The sequence below is a fragment of the Pieris brassicae genome, unplaced genomic scaffold (genome assembly GCF_905147105.1).
Source record: "Pieris brassicae unplaced genomic scaffold, ilPieBrab1.1, whole genome shotgun sequence".
Classification (NCBI taxonomy): Eukaryota; Metazoa; Arthropoda; class Insecta; order Lepidoptera; family Pieridae; genus Pieris; species Pieris brassicae.
Window position 1 is genome coordinate 18,676 of NW_025576240.1, and position 23,982 is coordinate 42,657.

Consider the following 23,982-nt stretch of genomic DNA (forward strand, 5'->3'; position numbering starts at 1 on the left):
GCTGAGCATCCTAAATTGTGGCAACACACCCACCTTCGACACCGTACGAGGGGGCCGTAGATACACGAGTGCAGTTGATATCACCGTATGCACAACGGCTCTCCTCAGCAAGGTAACAAGATGGTGGGTTGATACTTCGATTACCAGTTCAGACCACAACACAATTTTTGTGACTACAGCCCTTCAAAAACCCCAAACGCACACACTACCAAAAACGACCCGCAAATACAATACGAAAAGAGCAGACTGGGAGGAATTCAAGAACAATGTAAGGGGACATGGCATAAGCACAGAAACCATTCAAGGACAGAACACAAAAGCCGGGGTCAACAACTTAGTAATGAGCTACATGAAATCAATTATAAATGCCGCTGAAAAATATATCCCCAAATATAAACAAAAAAGGAAACGCTTCGAACCACCCTGGTGGAACAAGGAAATAGAGGCCCTTAAGAAAGATATGACAAGGAAAAAGAAAAGGATCTCATACGCAGCTCCCAGGAGGAGAGAGTGCGTAATAACCGCCTACCTGGAGGCGAAAAAGACATATGAAGAGGAGATCGAGAGGGCCCAGAAGGAAGGGTGGAAAAAACTTTGCACGAAGCGAGAAGGGGAAAGCTTATGGGACAGGATATATAAAATAATAAGGAAGGCGGAAGGGATCAGGGAGGACACCACGCTGATAGAGAAGGGCATTTCGTTGAATTCAGAACAATCCGTGCAGCTGCTGGCCCAGAAATTCTTCCCGCCAGACAATTATGAGATGGATAATGATATCCATCGATTAACAAGAAAAGCAGTCGAGGAAATGACAAGCAGCCTGCGGGAAAGTAGTGCTGATGAAGTGCCAATTACAATGGCGGAGCTCATCGGCACTGCTCGAAGCTTCAACCCGAGGAAGGCCCCGGGGGCTGACGGACTCACCGCCGATATCTGCTGCGCAGCTATCACGGCGAACCCGGAGGTTCCCCTGGCCATCTTCAACAAATGCCTCGAAGTGGGATGCTTCCCTGATCTATGGAAGGAATGCACGATAGTGGTACTGAGGAAGCCAGGAAAGGAGGACTACGCGGCCGCCAAGTCATACCGTCCAATAGGCCTCCTGCCAGTCATGGGGAAGATACTAGAAAAGGTGATGATAAACAGAATTAGACACAGCCTACTCCCCAGGATGAGCAGGAGGCAGTATGGCTTTATGCCGGGAAAAAGCACGGAAGATGCCCTCTTCGATATCTTGACCAAAGCGAGGAGCCACATAAAAAACAAAGAAATAGTGTTGATGGTGTCGCTGGATATCGAGGGGGCTTTCGACAACGCTTGGTGGCCAGCGATCAAGTACCAACTGGCGAAGAAAGACTGTCCCAAGCAACTAAGGCTGGTAGTGGAAGACTACTTCAAAGGCAGGAGAGTGGTGGTCCGCTACGCAAACAGAGAGCATGTGAGGCAACCGGAAAAGGGATGCATCCAAGGCTCGATTAGCGGCCCCACTTTCTGGAACATCTTGCTCGACCCACTACTGGTCGAATTAGAAGAAGATGGGACATACGCACAGGCTTTCGCAGACGATGTGGTGCTGATGTTCAGCGGAACGGACACGCACTCCATCGAGAACCGAGCAAACGTTGCCCTCGAGTATGTGAGGAAGTGGGGTATCGAGAATAAGCTCAACTTCGCGCCACAAAAAACCAAAGCAATGGTCCTGACGCGAAGGTTGAAGTTCGATACCCCAAAAATTAGAATGAATGGACAGGATATTGTCATAGAGAAGGAAATTAAACTATTGGGATTGACTATAGACGAAGGGCTAACGTTTAACAAGCACGTGCAAAATGTCACGAGGAAAGCGGCAGATATACATAAAAAAGTAGCAAGAATGGCGAAGCTGGAATGGGGAATGACGGGAGACATGGTACACCAGGTATACCAAGCCGTCATAGAGCCGATAATTACATACGCGTCGGCAGCCTGGGCACCGACAGTTAAGAAACTGTGCACAAGGAAAAAGCTGGAGACGGTGCAGAGGGCATTTGCACAAAAAATTGCAAAGACATATAGGACGGCATCGCTAAATTCCGCGACGCTATTGGCGGGGATACTGCCCCTCGACCTCAGGGTGGAAGAAGCCGCCGCAATGTTTGAGGCCAGGAGGGGGTCGTCTCCGTTCTTACGCGAAGGAGACCGGATTGAGCGAGCCGTACCTGCAATAGAAGAACCCCATCCCGCGGAAAAACCGGAGATAAGCTTCGCCATCACCAATGACCCCGGCCAATTACAAAACGACGACACAACCATATCTATATATACGGACGGAAGCAAGACGGAGCGAGGAGTGGGAGCCGCCTGGTCAAAATGGGAAAATGGCAAAGAGATTAAATGGAAAAAGATAAAGATGGCCCCCTACTGCACCGTCTATCAAGCAGAGCTGGCAGCTCTCGTTGGTGCAATAGGGGAGGCGGCGATGGGGGGTACTAACGTGAACATCTGCAGCGACTCGAGGTCCTCGCTCGAGGCCATCGCGGGCGGACGCTCTCGAAATCCCCGAGTCGTCGAGATCCGCCGACACCTAGTGGAGAGCCGAAGAAACGGCCAAAATATAAAACTCCACTGGGTGAAGGCGCACGTCGGCACAGAGGGGAATGAGAGGGCGGACGAACTCGCGAGGGCCGCGGCGGATACCTCAAAGGTCAAAGCAGTCCACGTGGAGTACCCCCTATCGCACATCAAGAAGGAAGTGAGAAGGAAGACGCTAGAAGAGTGGGACCGGCGGTACAGAGAGGGAGTAAATGGAGGAACAACGAAACTGTTCTTAAGCAACATCACTGAGGCACACAAAAATATAAGAGAAAGAAGATTCAGTCCTGAGATGACACAGGTACTCACAGGCCATGGGCCCTTTGCAGGGTACCTGTGTCGTTTCAAACTGAAAGAATCGCCAGAATGCGAATGCGACAGTGGGGTGGAACAATCCATCCCTCACTTACTAACGGAGTGCCCGATTTTTGCCTCCTCCAGGTGCGACCTGGAACAAATGACTGGCATGTCGCTTAGTCTCCAGGGACTGCCCGACATGCTAGCTTGTCACAGGACGCACCTGGAGGCTTTTTGCCAAAAAATTACTAGACGAACAGTCAGGTTCAATAAAAGTAAAGCCAGGGCGGGGACCGCGAGGCGGCCGGCGCCCACTTGCTAATGGGTATTATGAGAATACTCACGGACAAGTGAAATCCGCCCGCCTCGCGGGCCACGTCTCGCCATAGAAAGGACTGCAAAACATTAGAGTAAAAAATTAGATATAAGTAGGTTAAGCAAAGTCTGTGAAAATCTGTATTTAAATCCTAATAAAAATTGAGTTGTGTGTAAATTATTGTGAGGATGAATGACAGAAAAGAGGGAAGTTTAGCTTAGACAACGCCCCCGGCGATAAAGTAGCCGGGGAAGGTAGGCCTATTAGGTGTTATAAAAAAAAAAAAAAAAAAAAAAAAACCTAACCTAACCTAACCTAACCTAACCTAACCTAACCTAACCTAACCTAACCTAACCTAACCTAACCTAACCTAACCTAACCTAACCTAACCTAACCTAACCTAACCTAACCTAACCTAACCTAACCTAACCTAACCTAACCTAACCTAACCTAACCTAACCTAACCTAACCTAACCTAACCTAACCTAACCTAACCTAACCTAACCTAACCTAACCTAACCTAACCTAACCTAACCTAACCTAACCTAACCTAACCTAACCTAACCTAACCTAACCTAACCTAACCTAACCTAACCTAACCTAACCTAACCTAACCTAACCTAACCTAACCTAACCTAACCTAACCTAACCTAACCTAACCTAACCTAACCTAACCTAACCTAACCTAACCTAACCTAACCTAACCTAACCTAACCTAACCTAACCTAACCTAACCTAACCTAACCTAACCTAACCTAACCTAACCTAACCTAACCTAACCAGTCGCAGTTGAACCGCCGTCCGAGTTGGTCAGAAACCAGTAGTGCTCCGGGTCTAAAAATCCTAAAAATAGGTTTTTTGTTTCCAATTAAACAGTGTTACACATCATTCTGTGCGTCTTCTGACGACGAATCTTATAGTGTAAAGTTTTTGTAACAAAAAATTTAAAAAAGTGACAAAAAAGTGCAAAAAACCAAAAAATTGAAAGAATTTGGTGACAAAAGTGAGTGCGACGCGCAAACCAGATCGGTGACCCAACAATTTTTGTGCACCGTTTGATGCGCCTCTGAAAGCTGCTTCGATCGATGCCTCACTCGGATTTTTTGGCTTAAAGGTTTGGGAAAAATTTCTTAAAAACAAAAAGGGGCGTGACCACCAGACGGTGAAATAGAGCCGTCCCCCACTGGTGCTATATGTCAAACGACGTGTCTTAAAAAGTCTAGAAGATTGACGTATAGCACGAAAAAATCGGACTTGGGGGAAAATTTTTAAAGGGAAATAACCAACATAACCTAACAGAAACTAAGTGTTTTATACCATAACTTTAAAACTAAAGCGGTGACCCCAACAATAAAAATCACCAATAGATAGAGCTCAAAAAGTTGCGTTTAACAAGGGGTCGAGGTGAATTTTCCGACCAGGAACAAAAAAGAAAAAGGGGAAAAACCTAAAAACCACGTGGCACGTGGTCGGTGTTCCCGAGCTAAATCATCAACGTGCGACACACTAAAAAGAAGCTCTCGTCGAGTTCTACCGAACAACGCTTCGAGAACTAAAATCGACTCAGCGGTTCCGGAGAAAAGGCGACGGGAAGACTCAGTATAAAAAACAGGGAATAACTCGGGAACGGTAGGAGATAGGGGTTTTTTAACGTCACCCCAGTATATGGATATATATCCATATACTGGTCTTGGTTGCGGGGCTTAGCTTTATATTATAAAAGTTTTTAAAATTCAAAAATCAAAAATTTGCAAAAATACCAAAAATTTACAAAATTTTTCAAAATCGGTAAAACTTTAACAGCCCGTAACTCAAAAACGGTGCATTTTTCGGGATTTTTGATAGCAGACTTGTATACGTATATACGTATACAAGCCTTGCTCCTATTATTAATTTATATATAAATACATAAAAAACTTCCCCCCTGGTGGGAGTTACCCCCCAACCCCCCAACCCCCCCTCTCGCCGTTTTCGAGTTGTCCTCAAAAATAGTTGTAATTAGTATAAGATATTAGGATAAGACATCACTGCGGGGCACTGTCGGCTCAAACATTTCAGCAGTTTTTAAGAAATCCCACTTTTATTAAAAAGATTTATAGAATTACCCATCCCCACCCTTTTTTATAAAATCGTATTAATTGCTCTACATAGAAAATTCTTAGGGCAATACGAAGGAGAAAACCGCGTCGAGATCGGAGCAAGGACACCGAAACTGCGATAAATTTTTCATTTCGGCGGCCATTTTGTCCGCCATCTTGAAAAACCAAAAATCGCATATCTTCGGAACGGGTTGCCCGATCTTCACGGGACTCTCGACCCTCGGAAGGCCTGACTTCGCTCCGCTAAATAAATATCTAAAAATTGTAAAAAAGTAGAGTCGACTCTACCAACCCGGTTTTTTCGCCAATCAGGTTGGGTGAGGGGCGCTCATCACAACAGTGAAAACCGCGACCTCCTCCGATAAGAATTGGCAAAGTTATTACAGAAATTCGGATTGGCGGCCATTTTGTACGCCATCTTGAATAACTTAAAAGCGTTATATCTCAAAAACTACTAATCCGATTTAAAAAAGATATACATCAAACAAAAGGGCTCAAGCAGCCCGATTGGCCTGAATGGTAGAGACGGCTCTACATAGAGTCGGAAAAATTTTTTTTTAAATTTGTGATAAACCGACGAAACTAGCATAAGTTGACGGCTGCCACCCTATTGGGGACAGACCTTAGTTTAAGTTTAAAAAAGTTGACAAACCGACGGCTGCCACCCTTTTGGGGACAGACCTTAATATTAAGTATATAATAATTGTTTTAAAGAATTGTAATCCTGTTTTTGACAAATACTATTTATTAAATTGAAATTACTGTACTGAAAATTTTAAAACAATTTACTGACTCGGCTACTACCCCTTTTGGGAGTAGACCTTAGGGTAAGTTTTATATAGTATTTTAAAAAACTGTTTTAAAAAACTATTCTTCTTTATTTACTGACTCGGCTATCACCCTATTGGGGATAGACCCTTAATATAACTGGTGCCATTCGTGACAGTCTGCAAACCCTTTTGGGAGTAGGCCATAGCTTTAAGACCTATATATTGAAATTATAAATATTATCAAAATCGACAAACTTATAACTACATGCTTTTGTAAATATACAAAACATATTATATTAATTGTATTATAACACTGACACACTACAGCCTACAAACACGTAAAATAAAACATAACAAAAATGTTCGGTATACGTACTCCAACAAAGGTCACCACCCCGACACCCCAAGCGATTGAAAGAGAGGAAAGAGAAGGACTGGCCCCTGTACAGCCACAAACTCCTACCTTAACACCAGCGGTGAGAAAAAGCATCGGAGAGCTGGAAGCGGCTATAGCTCAGAGCGCAGAAGGGCTGAAAAAGCAAAAGCAATATAAAAACAGACTTACTGAAGCCGCTGCAGTGCAGCAGAGCGCTCTCCTTCAGCTTGACGCCGCCCGAAATCTCAAAGGCGAAATAAAGGCAGCGGTTACCTCGGCAGTAAAAAGACTCTACGAACTAGTCAAAGAGGCCGATTCGCAAACAAAGGAAGGAAAGGATAAGAGGAAGGAAAAGGAAAGGGGGAGCGAGGAGGTGCTAGAAAAGGAGAAAGACAAAAACAAAACATACAACATAGACACCACACCGCAAGCCAAAATGTATCAAATGGACGAACACCTTAAGCGGCTGGAAAAAGAAACTAAAAAGCTGGAAGATGTAAGCAAACTACTCCAGGATAATATAAAACAAAATAAAAGAAAACCAGACGCCATCCTAGAAGATCAAAGAGGGCAGAAGATTCTTTGTCACGTCGAGGAAAACGCAAGGAAGCTCGAAGAAATTAAAGAAAAGATGGGAGAACAAGAGCTAAAAGAAATTAAAATGCTCCTAGAAACCCAAATTGAGAAAACTGATGAAAGAGACCGAAATATCGAGGAAAGAATCGAGCGGACGTATGCTAACGTCGTGGCATCAAACAGCAACACAGTGCAAAGGCAACAACCATTCACCACCAGTAACAACCAGAACCGCACAAATCACCCCCTCACATACAAGCCAAAAACACACAAGCTAGTAGTAAGGTCCAACAGCCAAGAAACGAATTCGGAGATCTACGAAAGGATACGCTCGACAGTAGACCCGAAAACTACTGGACTTCGGTTGGATACTATCCGGAAAACCAAAGATCAGAAAGTGATAGTGGGGTGCCGAGAAGAAGAACAAATAAAAGAGCTCACCGAGAGATTGCTAAGGGACAAAACACTAACAGTGGAAACCCTAAAATATAAGGATCCGCTGGTTATGTTGAGGGGCGTTCTGCAAATCCACACTGATGAGGATTTAATCCAACTTATAGGGGCGCAGAACAAGCAAATGTTCTCAGGGATCAAAGAGGAGGAACAAAGAATAACCGTCAAAAGACGCAGAACAGCAAGAAACCCTCACCTGCAGAACGTTATACTACAAGTGTCCCCTATGATATGGAAAAGAATGGTGGAGGCCGGAAGAGTGCATGTTGAACTCCAGAGAGTGGTGGTCCACGACCAGTCACCATTAATACAATGCACAAACTGCCTAGGATATGGTCACACGCGAAAATATTGTGAAAACACCAAAGAGGTCTGCGCACACTGTGGGGAGGAACACAAAAAGATGGACTGTCAAAAACACAAAACAGGACACCCCCCCATGTGCGTTAACTGTACCACGTCAAATATCAAAGCGGACCACAACGCTTTCGATACCGACTGTCCTACGAGAGCGAGATGGGAGGCACTGGCGAGAGCGACGGTAGCATACTGCTAAGGGCACCAACGGCAAACAAGACATCTATTTAATGTGCCAGGCAAACCTCCAACGAAAGGAACTGGCCCAAAACGAATTAAGGATTGAGGCCAAAAACAGAGGCATACTTGCTGCTCTCGTCCAGGAACCATACACTGGCTCTGAAGGGAGGGTTAAGCAACAGTCAGGAGTCAGAGTATATCAACACGAGCAAGCAGGAGCCACCGTGACAAAGGCTGCGATTTTCGTCTTTGACGAGAACATTGAGGTAATCCAATTTCTGGAATTGACATCGCCAAACGTGGTAGTAGTGATGCTACGCACGGAGGCATGGGAGATCACCCTGGTATCCCTCTATCTTGAGCCAGAACCCAAAGATGTCCAGCCTCACATAGACCAGATACAGAAAATATGCAGCAAGATTAAAAAGAGTGTACTTCTGGCCGGTGACGTCAATGCAAAAAGTCCGTGGTGGTGCAGCCCCATAGTCGACCACAGAGGCGACCTCATAGCAGAAACCCTCCACAGTATGAACTTTGAAATACTAAACAACAGTAACATACCAACTTACGACACTGTGAGGGGTGGGAAAATGTTCAAAAGCCACGTGGACATCACCGCATGCACCACGGACCTATTAGCGGTAATAGACGACTGGAGGGTGGAGGAAGGATTGGTGAGCTCCGACCATAACGCAATCACGTTCAAGGTAATGCTCGAAAGATCGAAAGGAAGGACAATAGAAAGAACCACTAGAAAATACAATACTAGAAAAGCAAACTGGTTCCTCTTTGAACGGCGACTGACTGAGCTCCTGGAAGAAGCCAAAATAAACATAGGAGAAATCAACAAGATAAGCAACAAGAAACAGCTAGAGGAAATGGTAGCAAAATACTCTGAAGCAGCGATCGTAGCCACAAAAGAAGCCGTTCCAGAGATAAAGAAGAGATCCTCCAATACACTACCTTGGTGGAATGAGGAGCTGGAAAAAAGAAGGAAAATGGTCAGAACGAAGAAAAGACGCATAAGATGCGCGGCACAAGCTCGTAGGGACAAAGTTGTACAAGAATACCTAAAAGAAAAAGAGGAGTATGAAAAAATGGCCATGGAAGCGAGGACGGAGAGCTGGCGAAAATTCTGTACAAAGCAGGAAAGAGAGGGAATGTGGCAGGGGATTTACAGAGTGTTAAACCAAACAACAAGAAGAGCAGAGGATATCCCTCTCGTTGTAAATGACAAACACCACGACCCCAAAGAATCTGCCACGCTTCTCGCCGAGACATTCTACCCCCCGGACGAACCAAGAGAGGACACAGAAGAACAGAGACGTTTACGAGCAGACGCGGAGAGAGTTAACGACGGGTCGAGCAATAATGATATTCATGACCCACCGTTTACACTCTTCGAATTAAAAAGAGCAGTAAACAGCTTCAACCCTAAAAAGGCACCGGGCGGGGACGGTCTCACAGCAGATATTTGCCAAAGAGCCATCACAAGCCAACCCGAAATCTTCCGAGCAATACTAAACAAAGCCCTGGAGACTGGATCTTTTCCGAGACCGTGGAAGGAGGCGACAGTGGTGATTCTACGGAAACCCGGTAAAACCAAATACACAGAACCAAAATCTTACAGACCCATTGGCCTCCTCCCTGTAATGGGAAAGATCTACGAAAAGATGCTGGTCGAAAGACTTAAGTGGCACCTTGTGCCAAAGCTGTCGAAGAGACAGTATGGTTTCATCCCACAGCGAAGTACCGAGGACGCCCTCTATACTCTCATGAATCGAGTACACAAAAACCTAAAAGGGAAACAAATAACACTCATCATCTCGCTGGACATAGAGGGCGCCTTCGACAATGCCTGGTGGCCCAAAATACGCATGCGCCTTGCCGAAAAAAGATGTCCCATTAATCTAAGAAAAGTGTACGACGACTATCTCCAGGATCGTAAAGTTAAGCTTCGGTACGCTGGGGAAGAAGTCGAACGATTCACCACAAAGGGATGCGTGCAAGGATCTATAAGCGGACCCCTGCTCTGGAACGTCATACTGGACCCGATACTGGAGCAAATGTCCGACAACAATATATATTGTCAGGCATTTGCTGACGACGTGCTGGTGATAGTGGAGGGTGACAGTGGAGAGGAAGTCCAGACAAAGGGTAACAAAGCGTTAGAACTAGCCAGGAAATGGGGCGAAAATAACAAATTAAAATTTGGACCAAGCAAGACCCAGGCAATGATTATTACAAATAAGCTTAAATATGACGAGAAACTCACTTTCGGCGAACATGTGTCAAACATCTGTATCAAGGCAGCCAATTTATATAAACAGATGGCAAGGGCAGCTAAACAAACCTGGGGACTACATCCCGATATAGTTGCCACAATATACACAGCTGTGGTGGAGCCCATAATAACATACGCAGCAGCAGCATGGGCCAGGGCAGCCGAAAAAATCTGCGTTCGCAAAAGACTTAACGCAGTCCAAAGAGGCTTTACCCAGAAGATAGTCAAGGCAAACAAAACTGTATCCCTTAATGCAGCTTTGGCGCTTTCCGGAACCCTCCCACTGGACCTCCGGATAATAGAAGTAGCCACCCTATACATGGCGAAAAGGGGCCACTGGGAGGGCCTCCCGGATGACGTAGAGGTCGAAAGAAAAGAGGAATACTGCAAGATGGAACACCCCGCCGAAGAGCCACTACTAAACTTCGAATCAATCATAAATGAAGACGAACTGGCCAAGAGCTTTAAGGGACAACTGCAAATATTCACGGACGGCAGCAAGAGTGACAAAGATGTCGGCGCCGCTTTTTCCTGTTGGAAAAACGGGGCCGAAATAAAGTCGAAAAAACTAAAGCTATCGTCCTACTGCACCGTCTTCCAAGCGGAGGCGCTTGCTTTGGTAGTGGCTACAAAGGACGTGCAAATAGGAAACGACAAAACTTGTGCAATCTACTCGGATTCCAGATCGGTGCTACAGGCGGTAGTCAGCGGAAATTCATGGCACCCTCTTATCGTGGAGATAAGGCGCAACCTCAGAAGAGCAAACGAAAGCAACAAGAAAGTAAAACTTTACTGGATAAAAGCTCACTGTGGTCTCGCCGGGAATGAAAGAGCGGACGACCTAGCCAGAAACGCAGCAAACCATCTGAAGGCCAAACCAGAGTATGCAAGATGTCCGACATCCTATATTAAAAGGATCATTCGCGCAGACACAATCAAAAAGTGGCAGCAAAGGTACGCGGAAAGTGAGCAGGGGTTGGTGACCAGGGTATTTCTACCGGACATAAAATTAGCATACAAATTCATTAGACAAAGAAGACCAAACAGAAACCTAGTGCACATCATGACGGGCCACGGCCCCTTTGCTAGTTATCTAAACAGATTTAATTTAAAGCGAGACCCGTCATGTCCGTGTGACAACACCACGCCGGAAACGTCCTTGCACTGTCTGCTTAGCTGCCCAATGTTTGGGGTCGCGAGGCACGAGGTGGGGGAGAAGACTGGAATCTCATTAGTAGAAAACCAGCTCCCACAGTTCGTGTCCCGCGACGACTTACGGACACACCTTGAGGAGCTTTGTGATAGAATTATACAAAGTGTCCGCAGACGGAACAGGGACTGTAACACGCCAGCACATGTGACGGAAGGCGACGTCCGGGGGACGGGGCTTTCCCATGGATAATAACCGATTATCAAAGGAAATGCCCGCACCACTCGGCGTCGTGTCCAGATACAGCGTGCGGTTGTCACACGTCACCTATATAAAAAAGTAAAAATGTAAAGATATAAATAATTGATGAATATAAGTATGCAATGTACAAAATAGATAAGGGACAAAAATGTAACTAAAATAGTTTTTGGAAATAAAAATAAATTACTACGTGTTTTAATCTAGCTAGACATTCCACGGCCCGGGGATAAACTTCGCCCGGGGAGTAGGCTGAGTAGGAAAAAAAAAAAAAAAAAAAAAAAAAAAAAAAAAAAAAAAAAAAAAAAAAACCTTACCTAACCTAACCTAACCTAACCTAACCTAACCTAACCTAACCTAACCTAACCTAACCTAACCTAACCTAACCTAACCTAACCTAACCTAACCTAACCTAACCTAACCTAACCTAACCTAACCTAACCTAACCTAACCTAACCTAACCTAACCTAACCTAACCTAACCTAACCTAACCTAACCTAACCTAACCTAACCTAACCTAACCTAACCTAACCTAACCTAACCTAACCTAACCTAACCTAACCTAACCTAACCTAACCAGTCGCAGTTGAACCGCCGTCCGAGTTGGTCAGAAATCAGTAGTGCTCCGGGTCTAAAAATCCTAAAAATAGGTTTTTTGTTTCTAATTAAACAGTGTTATACATCATTTTGTGCGTCTTGTGACGACGAATCTAAATATATAAAGATTGTGTAACAAAAAATTTAAAAAAGTGACAAAAAAGTGCAAAAAACCTAAAAATATAAAGAAATTGGTGACAAAAGTGAGTGCGACGCGCAAACCAGATCGGTGACCCGAAAATTTTTGTGCACCGTTTGATGCGCCTCTGAAAGCTGCTTCGATCGATGCCTCACTCGGATTTTTTGGCTTAAAGGTTTGGGAAAAATTTCTTAAAAACAAAAAAGGGGCGTGACCACCAGACGGTGAAATAGAGCCGTCCCCCACTGGTGCTATATGTCAAACGACGTGTTTTAAAAAGTCTTGAAGATTGACGTATAGCACGAAAAAATCGGACTTGGGGAAAAAATTTTAAAGGGAAATAACCAACATAACCTAACAAAAACAAAGTATTTCATACCATAACTTTAAAACTAAAGCGGCGACCCCAACAATAAAAATCACTAATAGATAGAGCTCAAAAAGCCGCGTTTAACGAGGGGTCGAGGGGAATTTTCCGACCAGGAACAAAAAAGAAAAAAGGGAAAAACCTAAAAACCACGTGGCACGTGGTCGGTGTTCCCGAGGGAAATCAACAACGTGCGACACACTAAAAAGAAGCTCTCGTCGAGTTCTACCGAACAACGCTTTAAAAGCAAAAATCGACTCAGCGGTTCCGGAGAAAAGGCGACGGGAAGACTCAGGACAAAAAACAGGGAATAACTCGGGAACGGTAGGAGATAGGGGTTTTTTAACGTCACCCCGGTATATGGATATATATCCATATACTGGTCTTGGTTGCGGGGCTTAGCTTTATATTATAAAAGTTTTTAAAATTCAAAAATCAAAAATTTGCAAAAATACCGAAAATTTACAAAATTTTTCAAAATCGGTAAAACTTTAACAGCCCGTAACTCAAAAACGGTGCATTTTTCGGGATTTTTGACAGCAGACTTGTATACGTATATACGTATACAAGCCTTGCTCCTACTATTAAATTCTATATAAATACATAAAAAACTCCCCCCCTGGTGGGAGTTACCCCCCAACCTCCCCCCCTCTCGCCGTTTTCGAGTTGTCCTCAAAAATAGTTGTAAGTAGCATAAGATATTAGGATAAGACATCACTGCGGGGCATTGTCGGCTCAAACAATTCAGCAGATTTTAAGAAATCCCACTTTTATTAAAAAGTTTTATAGAATTACCCATCCCCACCCTTTTTTATAAAACCGTATTGATTGCTCGAAATAGAAAATTGTTAGGGCAACACGAGGAAGAAAACCGCGTCGAGATCGGAGCAAGGACACCGAAACTACGATAAATTCTTCTTTTTGGCGGCCATTTTGTCCGCCATCTTGAAAAACCTAAAATAGCATATCTCCGGAACGGGTTGCCCGATCTTCACGGGACTCTCGACCCTCGAAAGGCCTGACTTCGCTCCGCTAAATAAATATCCAAAAATTGTAAAAAAGTAGAGTCGACTCTACCAACCCGGTTTTTTCGCCAATCAGGTCGGGTGAGGGGCGCTCATCACAACAGTGAAAACCGCGGCCTCCTCCGATAAAAATTGGCAAAGTTATTCCAGAAATTCGGATTGACGGCCATTTTGTACGCCATCTTGAATAATTTAAAAGCGTTATATCTCAAAAACTACTAATCCGATTTACAAAAGATATACATCAAACAAAAGGGCTCAAGCAGCCCGATTGGCCTGGGTGGTAGAGACGGCTCTACATAGAGTCGGAAAATTTTTCTAAATCTGTGATAAACCGACGAAACTAGGATAAGTTGACGGCTGCCACCCTATTGGGGACAGACCTTAGATTAAGTTTAAAAAGTTGACAAACCGACGGCTGCCACCCTTTTGGGGACAGACCTTAATATTAAGTATATAATAATTGTTTTAAAGAATTGTAATCCTGTTTTTGACTAATGCTATTTATTAAATTGAAATTACTGGATTGAAAATTTTAAAATAAATTACTGACTCGGCTACTACCCCTTTTGGGAGTAGACCTTAGGATAAGTTTTATAGTAATTTAAAAAACTGTTTTTTAAAAAATTATTCTTCTTATTTATTTATTGACTCGGCTATCACCCTATTGGGGATAGACCTTAGGTTAAGTTATAGAATAATCAATAATTGTATATAAATATTTTATTATATTATCGACGCGGCTACTACCCTATTGGGAGTAGACCTTAGGCTAAACAGCTATTGAACTTAATTAAATTTTAAAAAACCGACTACACCTAATAGGCAAAATGCTGGGTCTCCGCACACCACCCAAAAGCCAGACATCGGCGCCTGGCATTAGGCGCAGTATTGATAAATGGGAGGAGGCCTCCAGCCAAGTCCCAAAGGTGGTAAAAGAGGCTCCCCTGGTGGGTGCGAGTGGAGGGGGAAAGTCTCCTACTCCCGCACAAACCAGGGAAAAAGAAGCCAAAAACTGCTACCTCAAGGCAATGGCGCACCTGGCGGAATCCAGGAATATAAAGACTGATATTAAAACAGGAGTACAGTCAGCAGTAAAGCGGCTGTACCAGATAGTAAAGGAGGCCGAAGAGGAACTAATGAGAAACCCAAATAAAGGAACACCAAAAAATAAAAATGACAAAAAATCAGAAGCAAACGACAGGCTAGAAAAACAGATAGAGAAAATGGAAACAGAAAACAGAAAACTGGAAAAGCTGAGAATAGATATGGAGCATCTGGCAATGAAAAACAACGAAAGCATCCTGTCCGAGATTAGAAAAGAGTTCGAACAAAAAGAAAAGAAGGAAATAGAAAGGCAAAACAAACTGGAAAGCAAAATGAAGTCGTATGCAGAAGCGACCAAAGAAAATCTCGGTCAGGATCAACACGGAAAAGACGGCCCGGGACGACAAAAACCAAGACGAACGCTGCACTCTGTCGTCGTGGCGCCAAAGAGTGCGACCGACACGGCAGAGGAAACAATGCAAAACATCCGGCACCTGCTGAATGCAAAGGACGAAGGCTGGCAGGTGGAAAACATAAGGAGAGCCAGAGATGGGAAGGTGATAATGGGCTGCAGGACGGAGGAAGAAAGGAACAAACTAAAAGAAAAGCTAGGGGAACAAATGACAGTGAAGGACACACAAAACAAAAAACCCTTAGTAAGAGTGAAAAATCTCCTGTCCTGCAACTCGATAGAGGATATCTCCCGGGCCATAAAAAACCAGAATAAAAACGTGACTGCGCACCTGGAGGAACGGGACTTAGAAATCACGGAAAAATATCGAAAGAAAGCTAGAAACCCTCTGGAGAGCCACGTGGTCCTGCAGGTCACGCCTAAATTATGGCAATCACTGACAACAGCTGGCAGGATACACGTGGACCTGCAGAGGGTCTGGGTAGAGGACCAATCCCCTCTGGTCCAGTGTACAATGTGTCTGGGATATGGACACACCCGTCGACACTGTAAGAATGAGACAGAGGTGTGCAGTCACTGCGGAGGAGCCCACATGAGGGCTGATTGCCAGATGCACAAGGAGGGGAAGCCTCCCAGCTGCGTTAATTGTAAAACAGTAAAAGGCAAAAACGCGGAGCACGGAGCCTTCAGCCAGAGCTGTCCAACCCGGCAGGGATGGGACAAAGCGGCAAGGCAAAGTTACGCGTATTGCTAAAAAGCCGAGGGCACAAATGAAAATACCGGCTTTCTCCTGGCACAAGCGAACCTAAGAAAAAAGAGAATCGCAATCCAGGAGTTTGTAAAAGAAGCGGGCGGTAGAAACGTAAAGATAGCACTACTCCAAGAACCGTACACAGGGGCCAGTAAACAGATGGCAGAAAGCCCTGTGTACAGAGTAGTGCAGTGCGTACCCACAGAAAAGAAACCGGTGAAGGCGGCGATACTTGTTTTCGACGAACACATCGAAGTCATACAAGACAAGACACTAATCACGGAAAACATAGTGGCTGCCGTCCTGAGAACGGACCAGTGGGAAATAGGGGTAATTTCTGTGTACTTTGAAGGCGATGAACCCATCGAACCATACCTCGAACAACTAGGAAGCGTCACGAAAAAGCTAAAAACCAAGATGGTGCTAATTGGAGGGGACGTGAACGCATGGAGTGAGTGGTGGGGGAGCCGAAACGAAGACGCACGAGGAAAGGAATTACGAGGGTTCCTTGATGAGGAAGGGCTGAGCATCCTAAATTGTGGCAACACACCCACCTTCGACACCGTACGAGGGGGCCGTAGATACACGAGTGCAGTTGATATCACCGTATGCACAACGGCTCTCCTCAGCAAGGTAACAAGATGGTGGGTTGATACTTCGATTACCAGTTCAGACCACAACACAATTTTTGTGACTACAGCCCTTCAAAAACCCCAAACGCACACACTACCAAAAACGACCCGCAAATACAATACGAAAAAAGCAGACTGGGAGGAATTCAAGAACAATGTAAGGGGACATGGCATAAGCACAGAAACCATTCAAGGACAGAACACAAAAGCCGGGGTCAACAACTTAGTAATGAGCTACATGAAATCAATTATAAATGCCGCTGAAAAATATATCCCCAAATATAAACAAAAAAGGAAACGCTTCGAACCACCCTGGTGGAACAAGGAAATAGAGGCCCTTAAGAAAGATATGACAAGGAAAAAGAAAAGGATCTCATACGCAGCTCCCAGGAGGAGAGAGTGCGTAATAACCGCCTACCTGGAGGCGAAAAAGACATATGAAGAGGAGATCGAGAGGGCCCAGAAGGAAGGGTGGAAAAAACTTTGCACGAAGCGAGAAGGGGAAAGCTTATGGGACAGGATATATAAAATAATAAGGAAGGCGGAAGGGATCAGGGAGGACACCACGCTGATAGAGAAGGGCATTTCGTTGAATTCAGAACAATCCGTGCAGCTGCTGGCCCAGAAATTCTTCCCGCCAGACAATTATGAGATGGATAATGATATCCATCGATTAACAAGAAAAGCAGTCGAGGAAATGACAAGCAGCCTGCGGGAAAGTAGTGCTGATGAAGTGCCAATTACAATGGCGGAGCTCATCGGCACTGCTCGAAGCTTCAACCCGAGGAAGGCCCCGGGGGCTGACGGACTCACCGCCGATATCTGCTGCGCAGCTATCACGGCGAACCCGGAGGTTCCCCTGGCCATCTTCAACAAATGCCTCGAAGTGGGATGCTTCCCTGATCTATGGAAGGAATGCACGATAGTGGTACTGAGGAAGCCAGGAAAGGAGGACTACGCGGCCGCCAAGTCATACCGTCCAATAGGCCTCCTGCCAGTCATGGGGAAGATACTAGAAAAGGTGATGATAAACAGAATTAGACACAGCCTACTCCCCAGGATGAGCAGGAGGCAGTATGGCTTTATGCCGGGAAAAAGCACGGAAGATGCCCTCTTCGATATCTTGACCAAAGCGAGGAGCCACATAAAAAACAAAGAAATAGTGTTGATGGTGTCGCTGGATATCGAGGGGGCTTTCGACAACGCTTGGTGGCCAGCGATCAAGTACCAACTGGCGAAGAAAGACTGTCCCAAGCAACTAAGGCTGGTAGTGGAAGACTACTTCAAAGGCAGGAGAGTGGTGGTCCGCTACGCAAACAGAGAGCATGTGAGGCAACCGGAAAAGGGATGCATCCAAGGCTCGATTAGCGGCCCCACTTTCTGGAACATCTTGCTCGACCCACTACTGGTCGAATTAGAAGAAGATGGGACATACGCACAGGCTTTCGCAGACGATGTGGTGCTGATGTTCAGCGGAACGGACACGCACTCCATCGAGAACCGAGCAAACGTTGCCCTCGAGTATGTGAGGAAGTGGGGTATCGAGAATAAGCTCAACTTCGCGCCACAAAAAACCAAAGCAATGGTCCTGACGCGAAGGTTGAAGTTCGATACCCCAAAAATTAGAATGAATGGACAGGATATTGTCATAGAGAAGGAAATTAAACTATTGGGATTGACTATAGACGAAGGGCTAACGTTTAACAAGCACGTGCAAAATGTCACGAGGAAAGCGGCAGATATACATAAAAAAGTAGCAAGAATGGCGAAGCTGGAATGGGGAATGACGGGAGACATGGTACACCAGGTATACCAAGCCGTCATAGAGCCGATAATTACATACGCGTCGGCAGCCTGGGCACCGACAGTTAAGAAACTGTGCACAAGGAAAAAGCTGGAGACGGTGCAGAGGGCATTTGCACAAAAAATTGCAAAGACATATAGGACGGCATCGCTAAATTCCGCGACGCTATTGGCGGGGATACTGCCCCTCGACCTCAGGGTGGAAGAAGCCGCCGCAATGTTTGAGGCCAGGAGGGGGTCGTCTCCGTTCTTACGCGAAGGAGACCGGATTGAGCGAGCCGTACCTGCAATAGAAGAACCCCATCCCGCGGAAAAACCGGAGATAAGCTTCGCCATCACCAATGACCCCGGCCAATTACAAAACGACGACACAACCATATCTATATATACGGACGGAAGCAAGACGGAGCGAGGAGTGGGAGCCGCCTGGTCAAAATGGGAAAATGGCAAAGAGATTAAATGGAAAAAGATAAAGATGGCCCCCTACTGCACCGTCTATCAAGCAGAGCTGGCAGCTCTCGTTGGTGCAATAGGGGAGGCGGCGATGGGGGGTACTAACGTGAACATCTGCAGCGACTCGAGGTCCTCGCTCGAGGCCATCGCGGGCGGACGCTCTCGAAATCCCCGAGTCGTCGAGATCCGCCGACACCTAGTGGAGAGCCGAAGAAACGGCCAAAATATAAAACTCCACTGGGTGAAGGCGCACGTCGGCACAGAGGGGAATGAGAGGGCGGACGAACTCGCGAGGGCCGCGGCGGATACCTCAAAGGTCAAAGCAGTCCACGTGGAGTACCCCCTATCGCACATCAAGAAGGAAGTGAGAAGGAAGACGCTAGAAGAGTGGGACCGGCGGTACAGAGAGGGAGTAAATGGAGGAACAACGAAACTGTTCTTCAGCAACATCACTGAGGCACACAAAAATATAAGAGAAAGAAGATTCAGTCCTGAGATGACACAGGTACTCACAGGCCATGGGCCCTTTGCAGGGTACCTGTGTCGTTTCAAACTGAAAGAATCGCCAGAATGCGAATGCGACAGTGGGGTGGAACAATCCATCCCTCACTTACTAACGGAGTGCCCGATTTTTGCCTCCTCCAGGTGCGACCTGGAACAAATGACTGGCATGTCGCTTAGTCTCCAGGGACTGCCCGACATGCTAGCTTGTCACAGGACGCACCTGGAGGCTTTTTGCCAAAAAATTACTAGACGAACAGTCAGGTTCAATAAAAGTAAAGCCAGGGCGGGGACCGCGAGGCGGCCGGCGCCCACTTGCTAATGGGTATTATGAGAATACTCACGGACAAGTGAAATCCGCCCGCCTCGCGGGCCACGTCTCGCCATAGAAAGGACTGCAAAACATTAGAGTAAAAAATTAGATATAAGTAGGTTAAGCAAAGTCTGTGAAAATCTGTATTTAAATCCTAATAAAAATTGAGTTGTGTGTAAATTATTGTGAGGATGAATGACAGAAAAGAGGGAAGTTTAGCTTAGACAACGCCCCCGGCGATAAAGTAGCCGGGGAAGGTAGGCCTATTAGGTGTTATAAAAAAAAAAAAAATAACCTAACCTAACCTAACCTAACCTAACCTAACCTAACCTAACCTAACCTAACCTAACCTAACCAGTCGCAGTTGAACCGCCGTCCGAGTTGGTCAGAAACCAGTAGTGCTCCGGGTCTAAAAATCCTAAAAATAGGTTTTTTGTTTCCAATTAAACAGTGTTACACGTCATTCTGTGCGTCTTCTGACGACGAATCTTATAGTGTAAAGTTTTTGTAACAAAAAATTTAAAAAAGTGACAAAAAGTGCAAAAAACCAAAAAATTGAAAGAATTTGGTGACAAAAGTGAGTGCGACGCGCAAACCAGATCGGTGACCCAACAATTTTTGTGCACCGTTTGATGCGCCTCTGAAAGCTGCTTCGATCGATGCCTCACTCGGATTTTTTGGCTTAAAGGTTTGGGAAAAATTTCTTAGAAACAAAAAAGGGGCGTGACCACCAGACGGTGAAATAGAGCCGTCCCCCACTGGTGCTATATGTCAAACGACGTGTCTTAAAAAGTCTAGAAGATTGACGTATAGCACGAAAAAATCGGACTTGGGGGAAAATTTTTAAAGGGAAATAACCAACCTAACCTAACCTAACCTAACCTAACCTAACCTAACCAACCTAACGGAACCGTCGTCAGAATCGGCCACGAAATAGTATCGCTCCGGCTCAAAAAATCCTATAAATAGGTTTTTTGTCGAATATCAAAAAGTGCAATACGTCATCTTGTGCAATTCGGGACGGCGAATTTAGTGATATCAAGGATTTCGTGAAAAAAGTTCAAAAAAGTGATAAAAAAGTGCAAAAACACTAAAAGTGTAAAAAATTTCACATAAAAGTGCGTGCGGCGTCGGAACCAGATCGGACACCCCCACTTTAAAAAATACGATCATACGCGTCTCATCGAGACGCATCTTTTGATACCTGGGTCAAAATTTTTGACTGAGGAAAAAGGGGAGAAAACTTAGGAAAATAGAAAAAGCACGTGGCACGTGCTCAGGGAAAACGAACTTTCCCCCACACATGTTGCATATCACCAGAAGCGTATTGTGTAGCCCAATTCAAATATGCAATTAGTTTGAAAATTGGTTCAGTGGAAAAAATTTGGCAGCAAAAAGAAAAATATAACCTATACAAAAAATAGAAAATAAATAATAACACAAAAAGTAAAGCGACAACCCCTAAATCAAAAATCATCAAAAGGTGCAGCTCTTTATTCTGCACCGTTTGAGGGGTCGCAAAAATTTTTACAAGCAGGATTTATATTTTTAAAGTCAAAAATAATAAAAACCACGTGGCACGTGGTCACCGATTCCGTTCGATCCGCCGAGCAAGCTACATATCACCGGAAAGCTCTCATCAAGCCCATCAAAACGACGCCTCAAGAAAGAAAAAAGGTCAAGGCATCGCGGAGTTTTGGCGCCGGGAAGACTTCTACTGAAAAATCGGGAATAACTCGGGAACGGTTGGTTTTTTCGCGTTTTAAAGGCCAGACCAATATATTAATATGTATTAATATATTGCATTTGTCCGCCTGGTCCGCCCCTACCAGGATCTAAATTCAAAATTTTTAAATTCGAAATTTTCAAAATTTATCAAAATATTCCAAAACTTTAGAAATATTAAAAATCTTTGGCTCTAAATATCTCGAAAACGGTGCATTTTTCGCAAATTTTGACAGCAGCCTTGTATACGTATCTACGTATACTTAGCGAGTTCGGACAAATTAGGAGAATACATACATATAAAAAACGCACCGCATCTAAGGACACGTCCGCCTGATCACCCACCACAAAACACTACATAGGTGCGACGGCTCAATCGACTCCACTCAAAAAGTTGATTCATTTGATAACCACCGCACCTGTTTACACACACACAACCGCGACCTACACACACACACACACACACACACAAAAACACAAAGTGTGACGGCTCTTTTAACTCCTCTCGAGGAGGAGAATTAGCCTATGCTAACCCCTCAATAGTAGGGAGACACACACCTATCAGCGGACGATCCAGCGCGCGAAATATTTATCTAAAGTGAACCAGCCCTTCCCGAGGATACGAAATAAATCCTTAAAGCCCTATATATACCTGACTGTGATTAAAATATTTTTATCGACTGCCTTTTCCCCTTTTGGGAAAAGACACTAGCTTTAAGTCAAGTTAAGTAAGTTAAGCAATAAACTATCGACATAACTTTCCCCTATTGGGAATCGTTATATAATACTTACAAAATTTGACAAATTGACGGCTGCCACCCCTTTTGGGGACAGACCCTTCGTATTAAATATTGCAAAATGTACTGACTCGGCTATCACCCTATTGGGGATAGACCCTTAATATATATAACTGGTGCCATTTGTGACAGTCTGCAAACCCTTTTGGGAGTAGGCTATAGCTTTAAGACCTATATATCGAAATTATAAATATAATCAAAATCGACAAACTTATAACTATATGCTTTTGTAAATATACAAGACATATTATATTAATTGTATTATAACACTGACACACTACAGCCTACTAACACGTAAAATAAAACATAACAAAAATGTTCGGTATACGTACTCCAACAAAGGTCACCACCCCGACACCCCAAGCGATTGAAAGAGAGGAAAGAGAAGTACTGGCCCCTGTACAGCCACAAACTCCGACCTTAATACCAGCGGTGAGAAAAAGCATCGGAGAGCTGGAAGCGGCTATAGCTCAGAGCGCAGAAGGGCTGAAAAAGCAAAAGTCATATAAAAACAGACTTACGGAAGCCGCAGCAGTGCAGCAGAGCGCTCTCCTTCAGCTTGACGCCGCCCGAAATCTCAAAGGTGAAATAAAGGCAGCGGTTACCTCGGCAGTAAAAAGACTCTACGAACTAGTCAAAGAGGCCGATTCGCAAACAAAGGAAGGAAAGGACAAGAGGAAGGAAAAGGAACGGGGGAGCGAGGAGGGGCTAGAAAAGGAGAAAGACAAAAACAAAACATACAACATAGACACCACACCGCAAGCCAAAATGTATCAAATGGACGAACACCTTAAGCGGCTGGAAAAAGAAACTAAAAAGCTGGAAGACATAAGCAAACTACTCCAAGATAATATAAAACAAAATAAAAGAAAACCAGACGCCATCCTAGAAGATCAAAGAGGGCAGAAGATTCTCTGTCACGTCGAGGAAAACGCAAGGAAGCTCGAAGAAATTAAAGAAAAGATGGGAGAACAAGAGCTAAAAGAAATTAAAATGCTCCTAGAAACTCAAATTGAGAAAACTGACGAAAGAGACCGAAATATCGAGGAAAGAACGTATGCTAACGTCGTGGCATCAAACAGCAACACAGTGCAAAGGCAACAACCATTCACCACCAGTAACAACCAGAACCGCACAAATCACCCCCTCACATACAAGCCAAAAACACACAAGCTAGTAGTAAAGTCCAACAGCCAAGAAACGAACTCGGAGATCTACGAAAGGATACGCTCGACAGTAGACCCGAAAACTACTGGACTTCGGTTGGATACTATCCGGAAAACCAAAGATCAGAAAGTGATAGTGGGGTGCCGAGAAGAAGAACAAATAAAAGAGCTCACCGAGAGATTGCTAAGGGACAAAACACTAACAGTGGAAACCTTAAAATATAAGGATCCGCTGGTTATGTTGAGGGGCGTTCTGCAAATCCACACTGACGAGGATTTAATCCAACTTATAGGGGCGCAGAACAAGCAAATGTTCTCAGGGATCAAAGAGGAGGAACAAAGAATAACCGTCAAAAGACGCAGAACAGCAAGAAACCCTCACCTGCAGAACGTTATACTACAAGTGTCCCCTATGATATGGAAAAGAATGGTGGAGGCCGGAAGAGTGCATGTTGAACTCCAGAGAGTGGTGGTCCACGACCAGTCACCATTAATACAATGCACAAACTGCCTAGGATATGGTCACACGCGAAAATATTGTGAAAACACCAAAGAGGTCTGCGCACA

At 44.8% G+C, this 23,982-nt stretch overlaps 1 protein-coding gene across 1 annotated transcript; it reads left to right on the forward strand.

Moving 5' to 3' along the window:
* Positions 1-6,356: 6,356 nt before the first annotated feature.
* LOC123719874 (RNA-binding protein 25-like) lies at positions 6,357-23,304 on the forward strand (the record flags this gene model as incomplete). Its single annotated transcript, XM_045676229.1, has 2 exons — positions 6,357-7,223; positions 22,833-23,304. Coding segments are annotated over exons 1-2 (1,283 nt in total), but the record flags the coding sequence as incomplete, so codon positions are not given.
* Positions 23,305-23,982: the final 678 nt, after the last annotated feature.